Below are 8,098 nucleotides of genomic sequence, written 5' to 3'. Positions count from 1 at the left end.
CTGGATTGCATAAACTTTAATGAGAGTTAAAGTCCTGATATTTTGACCCAGTCGTGCCGAGGCTAGGCAAGGCAAGTTTACTTTATTCGTATAGCACATTTCAACAACAAGGCAATTCAAAGTGCTTCACATAAAACCATTAAAAGCATCAAAACATAATGCAAAAGAAATCAAGATAAAAAAAAATTAAGAACATTCAATAAGACATTAAAAACATCCAAAAATCAAGAAATAAAATAAAAGTTGCAGTGCAGTTTAAGAAACAAAATGCAGGAGTGAGATGCAGAAATTTATATCCTTGAATCTGGTTCAATTAAAGGCAAACAGCAAACAGTAAAGTCTTCAATCTGGATTTAAAGGAGCTGAGGGTCTTTCAGGGACCTTGTTCCAGATATGTGGAGCAGAAAAACTGAACGCTCCTTCTCCATGTTTAGTTATGACTCTTGGAACACAAAGTAGACCAGTCCCAGATGACCGGAGGGGTTGGGATGGTTCATAAGGTAGCAGCAGATCACAAATGTATTTGTGCCCTAAACCTTTCAGTGCTTTATAAACCAGCAGCAGGATTTTAACCCTTGTGTTCTCTTCGGGTCATTCTGACCCATCAGTCATTGTGAACCACCGTCGTATTGCGACAACTTTACCGCATACAAAAACAAAGTGAAGCATTTTCTTTTAACTGTCGGGCTGTCTCAGACCCCCCACATTGCGAAAGTTAAAAGAAAATGCTATTTATTTGTTTTTGTATTGGGTAAAATTGGGTAAACACAACGATGGTTCGTTGTGAATTTTTGGGTCATGTGACCCGAAGGCAGCACAAGGGTTAAAGTCAATTCTTTGTTGTACAGGAAGCCAATGCAAAGACCTCAGAACTGGAGCGATGTGATCCACTTTCTTGGTCTAAGAGAGGACTCGAGCTGCAGCATTCTGAATCAGCTGCAGCTTTCTGATTGACTTTTTACAGAGACCTGTGAACACACCATAACAGTAGTCGAGTCTACTGAAGATAAATGCAGTCGAGTCTACTGAAGATAAATGCATGGACAAGTTTCTCCAAATCCTGTTGAGACATAAGTCCTCTAACCCTTGATACATTCTTCAGGTGATAGTAGGCTGATTTTGTAATTGTCTTGATATGGCTGTTCATGTTGAGGTCTGAGGTCTGTTACACCTAGATTTCTGTCTTGGTTTGTGGGCGCTGACGTTCGTCCTTGGGACCAAAAACAATTACTTCTGTTTGATCTTTTTAATTAAAGAAAATTCAGGCACATCCAGTTGTTGATTTCTTCAATGCATTTACTTAGCCCTTGTATGGGATTATAGTCCCCAGGTGATAAAGTTATGTAGATTTCATGTGCAATTAGGTAGTCAGGTGGCTGAGCGGTTAGGGAATCGGGCTAGTAATCAGAAGGTTGCTGGTTCGATCCCCGGCTCTGCCAAATGACGTTGTGTCCTTGGGCAAGGCACTTCACCCTACTTGCCTCGGGGAGAATGTCCCTGTACTTACTGTAAGTCGCTCTGGATAAGAGCGTCTGCTAAATGACTAAATGTAAATGTAATTAATGCTGTGATTTTATATGATGTCCTTGTTTTATGTTTATTTTAACCATGTACAGCGACTTTGAGAACTTTGAAAAGCGCTATATAAATAAAATTTATTATTATTATTTGTGTGTCGTCTGCATAATTATGATAACACACTTGTTGTTTTTCATAATCTGAACCAGTGGAAGCATGTAGATGTTGAACAGAAGAGGCCCCAGTATTGAACCTTGGTGAACACCACATGTCATCATCATCAGCTCTGATCTGTAATTAGTTACAGACACAAAGTATTGTCGGTCCTTCAAGTAAGATTCAAACCAGTTAAGTGCTGCGCCAGAGAGTCCTACCCAGACTTTTAGTCTGTGTAGTAGTATCTCATGATCGACCGTGTCGAATGCAGCACTAAGATCCAGTAATACTAAAACTGAAGTTCTACCACTGTCTGTGAGTAAGTGGATGTCGTTGAAGACCTTAACAAGAGCAGTTTCAGTACTGTGGTGCTGACGAAAACCGGACTGGAAGACATCTAAACAGTTATTTGTATCCAAGAAGTTGTTCAGCTGTTGAAAAAACACATTTTCCATTATTTTACTTTAAAATGGGAGGTTTGATATTGGCGTATAATTTTTCATTATTTCGGGGTCTAAACTAGCCTTTTTTAGGAGTGGTTTATTAACTGCAGTTTTCAGGGCTTGTGGGAAGACACCTGAGAGAAGGGATGTGTTTATAATTTGTAAAAGATCAGTGGTCAAAATGGAAAGTTACTATAAACTAGATTAACAGATACACTCATTCACAGAATTTATATTTTTCTCCTCTCAACTGAGACTCTAATCTAGGGTCCTTTAAAAAAAAAAGAGATTTTTAAAAGTTTATAGGCCTACATGCCTTTATCTTCTTGAACCGACTTCACTACTGCAATGCCCTTAACATTGGTGTCAGCCATATCATCACTCTCAAGCTTGCAGTTAGTCCAGAATGCTGCAGCTCATCTTTGAACAGGAACACACAAACAAGAGCACATTAGTCCACACTGGCCCCTTCACCTGCTCCCTGTATGTTTTGGGATCGATTTTAAGGTTTTTGTGCAGCAAAACAAACAAATCATTAAATGGGCTAGCTTGAACCTATCTCCCTAATCTTTCACAACCATACATTCCATCAAGGTTACTCTGGTCTACTGACCCAATGCTTCTGGTTGACTGAAGGTTGAAGTACTGGGGAGATCATGCTTTTGCAGTTGTAGCACCCAAACTTCAGAAGGAGTTTCCTGTAAAGCTGGTCAATTTTTTAATCAGACCGTAAAACATATTTATTCCTTAGCAACACAGTAGGAGAGTTGCTTTGCTTTGTCTTATTGTCAGATAAACTGGTCTTTGTGTTTGTATTGGCTTTTGCTACTTTGATTGTACAGCACTTTGGTCAACTGTTGTTTTTGTTTTTTTTATGTGCTTTATAAAAACATTTGACTTTGACATATTCATAAATAACAGATTGTACTTTAAAAGAAAGGGTAGACTACCTTATCTAATTGTGCACCTTAAATGTTGTATCTACAATTTTAGTATTGTTCCACACACTATATATTTAACCAGTATCATCAGATATTTTGAGAGGATATTAAAAATAACTGTTCAGGAAAACATCAAGGAACTAGTCTTACATGTTCTTTCATCATCACATAATCAAAGAACACGTCGCCCCCTTCTGGTCTAGAATTATAGTACAGGATCTTTGTCACGTGGTTCAAAATTCATAGCATTGTTTATTCCACGCAGTTAGTCTGTGTGTTACGTGTAAACTGTGATACTTTTGAGTTTTGCCTTTTAAGACACTATTTATTATGGTTGGACCTGTAAATGAGATCCGCTCTTCTTTAAGAAATCAAATCAGGAAAGATACTGATGAAAAAAGTTGTGCTGGCATCTTGAAAATAACAAGGTGGGTGGGAAGGGTGTTGTCAATCCCATTTCCTGAACAGATCAAACGTACTAAATAAGAAAAATATGCACTGTAAGATGAACAAATGTGTCTCCATTGACAATTGCTTGGATTCGCTGTCCTAAAACATGCAATTCCTGAACACATCATGACTGACTTTCTGTGACTTGTGATCAAGATATTTTGCTGTATTTTTGTAGTGACACTGAACTGCTTTTAGGTTAACCCTATCTCCATGGACTAACGAGATATGTGTGCTGTTAGTACCCCCCAGAGTAAACTGCATACATGCACAACAGAGTTGATAAAACTATAACTGAAAGCAATGCACTCTGTGATCTGAATGCCATAGTCTAGGTGTAAGGCACAGCTTTATGCATGCCATATCTGCACAGAATACAGAAACAAGACATAGTTAGTCATGTTTCTAACCCTAACCCTAACGGGGAACCACAGTACAAAAAATACCACTTTAACTTTAACTGCACCACAACCACCTGTAGATTTTGAGTGCTCGACTTCTCCCCCGCTTTGTCTTGGCGGTGGCATAGCAGACTCGTAAGTCACAGAAAAGCAGGATAGAAAATGGTAGGAGAAACCAAATATGTTCATCTTAAACTTTTACTGATTATCTTTTGTATGTACAAAATCATCCAAAGTACATGTGTGGTGGTCTTCTCTGAAATGGTCAAACGTTTGTGACCATTGTTGTTCTTCTCTTGAATAAATGTCCAAGATGGCGCTGCAGCCAATAAAGATAATATCCAAGTCTAAGACCAAATATTTAAGTCTTATTGATGAAGAGTGAGTCCTCCTTGACAAACTCTATTCTACACCTAAATATATCACCATACCTAAACAAACAGTAAAAAGTATACAAGTCAAGTGTGTTTTAATTGTCATTTCCAATCATGAACATGTTACAGTACACATGAAAAAGATACAGCATTCCTCCAGGGCTATGGTGCAACACGAAACAACATAAAACAGCACGGAAATAAATGAGACTACATGTATTTCCGGCCTTCTCATCTCTACATAAAGTGCATGTGACAGGACAAAACAAGTGCAACAGGACAAACAAGTAGTGCAAAACAAGAAGTGACAATCATGCTGAGGTTGTAAATGTAGTCAATCTAAATCAATGTTGCCCAACATCCATTCACTGTGAGAATAAACAGCTTAACATTGCAATGTCATTGTGAACTAAATATCGGCGAGGGCAGTACTCATAGGTCATATCTTTTGTGTGAGTTTTGATTTAAGTGAAACAAAAAAGTGAGTTTTCAATAACTCTGAGCAAGAAAATAATTCTGTGTAAGGGATAGAAAGATCAGTCCAAATGCTTTGACCTGAGTTTGTTCATATGGTCCAAAGCCAATCACACAATAGTGATGATCAGAGTTGGGGTCATATTCACCAACAAAGATGTTTCCATAATTCTTGTGTTGCTGGTGAAACATGAAAATGTCATTCAAACACAAATAGTGCATACAATATGAATAAAAGATTATCTGAAGACGTAAAATGTGTATCTTATAGTATCTCAGATAAGAGTAGATGCAGTCTGAAATTGCGCTGCAATTTCCTCTTTCTCCCAAACAAATCTTGTAAGTGCTGTGCTACTGTTTTGATAGTCTATTCCCCTGTCATGTTTAACTCTTTAGGCTACTGAATCTCGTGAATCAAGAACACATCCAAACTCTTTTAGTAAATAAACAAACATCTGGAATCGTACACTTTGTATTATTGTGCTCCAGGTCAGGGTTGCAGAAGGGTGGAAAATTCCCAATGCTTTTACAGTAGATTTTCCAGGGAAAATATAAAATGTTGCTCATCAAAGTTTTTCATTGTACATCACTTTAAAAAGCAAGATATTGAATGGAGGTGTTCCCCAAAAGGAAAGAGCTAGATGCATTTTGCTCAGTCCACAAAACACTTAGGGGGTTTGCTGCAACTAGCCTACATTTCTCCAGGTCAGGGACATGGCAAGACAAAAGCCGGTTGAACTGGGTGTGCATTCATTACATTTCGCCCTTTACCACGAGAGATCCGAGCATCGGATAGGATCTGCAAAGCCTCAGCTGGGATGGGACATTCTGTCCTGAAATTGCACGTTGCGGTGTTATATCACCGCTTGCGTCACACCACACAGCTGTGTGACGCGTTGCTTTTGGCTTGCTGGGAATCAGAGTCTCCTCTGTAAGGATAATATAAATAGCTATCCAAAGACGGGTAAATAAACGAAGACCCTGATCTTCCAATACGTGACTATAGACTTGTATAAAAATGCAACATAATTGAGGATTTTCTGTGATAGCATTTGTTTGCAACATTATTTGTTATGTCGCCTGGACTACATTTCACAGATGTAACGTCACATGTGCGTGCACTCTGAAAGGTTATATGATGCACTATCAGAGCGTGAGAAATATTCGACTTGCCGGTATTCACTTCTCAGTTCTCACATTGAAGCGAATAGCTTTTTCCTGTGCCTAGCTATTTACACGTGTAGTTCAACAGAACAAAACGGTAAGAATATTAATAGTGTTATTTTCCGTCAACTTGGTCGAACTATTCGCTATAACGTTTATGACTAATCTGACCAGATTTGAAATAGATATTTTCATAGTTTGACCTTCGATGAAAATGTCCACGAGCATTGATCATTGCGTTTATTGAATTAACGTTAACGTTTGTTCTTTATTTTGGGCTCTCGACAATGATAAATTGTTATTTGATCTATTATATGGGCTTAAGAAAGATAACTTTAAGTGCCTATTTTTTTGTCCTTGGACTTAGTAGCCATGTAGGCTAATGTAATTTGTTTTGTAACGCTGTAGCTTACTTAGGCTATATATGTACAGTATATTGTCCAAGGAGTCTAATGATTGATTTATGTTAATTAGGCTATAAGAATAGAAATTTGAGTATAAATGTATGATCTTTTTTCCAAAAAGTGTTAATAGTTGTCAGGTAGATCTAGACCTTTGTGTATAGTACTTTCTATACATAATGTAAACATAATTTGAAAAACAGTTTTTCTTTTTAAGCTATTGCCAAGATGTCTTCAGTTGACTATGACGAGTATGAGTCTACATTTATGCGAAAGGCAAAAGAAAATCCATTTGTTCCAGTGGGTAAGTAACATGCATTGAGTGGTTACATCATCCAAAAAGATATTGATAATTATAATATGTTCTCGATTAATTTAGAAGTGTGTTTCTGTGTTTACGTATGTGATTAAGTAAAGTGTTTACTGTTTAGATGCTGTAACAATCCCCTTTAGTATTGAACCATAATAAAATGTATCTCTGGGTTTATGAAGGAATGGCTGGATTCTTTGCTATTGTGGGGTACAGACTTTTGAAGATGAAAAATCGTGGAGATGTGAAGATGTCAGTACACCTCATCCACATGCGTGTAGCAGCTCAAGGATTTGTGGTGGGAGCTATGACCATTGGTATGTTTAGAAATGAGCTAACTATACAAAACCTCTGTATTTTGTTTAATCTATATGCAATTACTAAGTAACTGAGTGAACATGGATAATCATGCATCATTACAATGTTTTGGATGATAAGGCACTTTGTGTGTGATAAAGTAACTTATTGTGTTGTCTTTGTTGTTTCAGGTGTCCTCTATTCCATGTACAAAGATTACATTGTAAAACCCAGAGAAGAACAGAAGGCTTTAACACACAAATGAATATAATCTTTGTATGTCTCTTAATATTACCTCATATTAACCCTTGTGTTATCTTCGGGTCATTCTGAGCCATCAGTCATCGTGACCCACCGTCGTATTGCGACAACTTGACTGCATACAAAAACAAAGTGAGGAATTTTCTTTTAACCGTCGGGCTGTCTCAGACCCCCCACATTGCGAAGGTTAAAAGAAAATGCTATTTATTTGTTTTTGTATTGGGTAAAATTGGGTAAACACAACGTTGGTTCGTTGTGAACCTTTGGGTCATGTGACCCGAAGGCAGCACAAGGGTTAAGGTGTTAAAGTATTGTTAATTTATTACATATTTGCCATAATTTGTATATGGAAATATCTTTTCTTGGACACCCCATATGTAAATGAGCAATGGACAGTTTTAACATTGTCTTTTGTGCTCGGGTTGGGGTAGATAGATTTTTTAGTTTCTTTCTTTTTTTGGTTACTCTCTGGTTTACTTTTCTGATTGTCAACGTTAAATGGTTTTAAAATTGTTTATATTTATTTCACATTATCAGTGGCCTTAAGAGTATGTGACAATTTAGAGTTACACTCAACATTTGCACTCTACCTATACCCACTACCTAAAAGCTACATTTCAAACAGATTATAATTTAATTGTTACTATTTTCATGCAGTCTTTTCATTATGTATGGGTGTTAGAGTGTTGATTTTAAGAAAGTGACTTTTTTTAGTTTAATGAAATGTAGGAGTAAGTAGGCCTTGACAAGTGTTGCACAGAAACAGTCAGTAAGGTAATAACGTGAGGCTCAGATTCATTGTGTGCTGGTGGAATGCAATAAAAGGATTAATGAAAATGCAAATGAATGGTCAATATTATTTCAGTACTTTCTGTTAAATACGTTCCATTTGTCTTTGGAGCTTTTAC

General features: G+C 37.2%; 1 protein-coding gene across 2 annotated transcripts; it reads left to right on the top strand.

The window, feature by feature from the left end:
* Window positions 1–5,884: 5,884 nt before the first annotated feature.
* On the top strand, window positions 5,885–8,025 carry higd1a (HIG1 hypoxia inducible domain family, member 1A). 2 transcript variants are annotated; one of them, XM_067252472.1, is made up of 4 exons: window positions 5,885–6,018; window positions 6,540–6,626; window positions 6,815–6,949; window positions 7,121–8,025. In XM_067252472.1, exons 2-4 carry the CDS (start codon window positions 6,551–6,553, stop codon window positions 7,192–7,194), a joined length of 285 nt encoding a protein of 94 aa, XP_067108573.1. In that variant the 5' UTR covers window positions 5,885–6,018; window positions 6,540–6,550; the 3' UTR covers window positions 7,195–8,025. The 2 variants fall into 2 exon arrangements, with proteins under 2 accessions (XP_067108573.1, XP_067108575.1); XM_067252474.1 differs by having other exon boundaries at window positions 5,934–6,018; window positions 6,526–6,626.
* The last annotated feature ends 73 nt before the right edge of the window (window positions 8,026–8,098 follow it).

The sequence above is a fragment of the Osmerus mordax genome, chromosome 16 (genome assembly GCF_038355195.1).
Source record: "Osmerus mordax isolate fOsmMor3 chromosome 16, fOsmMor3.pri, whole genome shotgun sequence".
NCBI lineage: Eukaryota > Metazoa > Chordata > Actinopteri > Osmeriformes > Osmeridae > Osmerus > Osmerus mordax.
The sequence above is the reverse complement of the archived record's forward strand: the minus strand, read 5'-3'. Positions and strand labels throughout refer to the sequence as shown.

What these genes read in the sequence shown, in the direction of transcription:
- higd1a (XM_067252472.1), top strand. Translation starts at nt 6,551, where the DNA reads ATGTCTTCAGTTGACTATGACGAGTATGAGTCTACATTTATGCGAAAG. An exon ending in AAATCCATTTGTTCCAGTGG is followed by an intron (nt 6,627 to 6,814) that starts GTAAGTAACATG and finishes GGGTTTATGAAG; the next exon opens with GAATGGCTGGATTCTTTGCT. An exon ending in GGTGGGAGCTATGACCATTG is followed by an intron (nt 6,950 to 7,120) that starts GTATGTTTAGAA and finishes TTGTTGTTTCAG; the next exon opens with GTGTCCTCTATTCCATGTAC.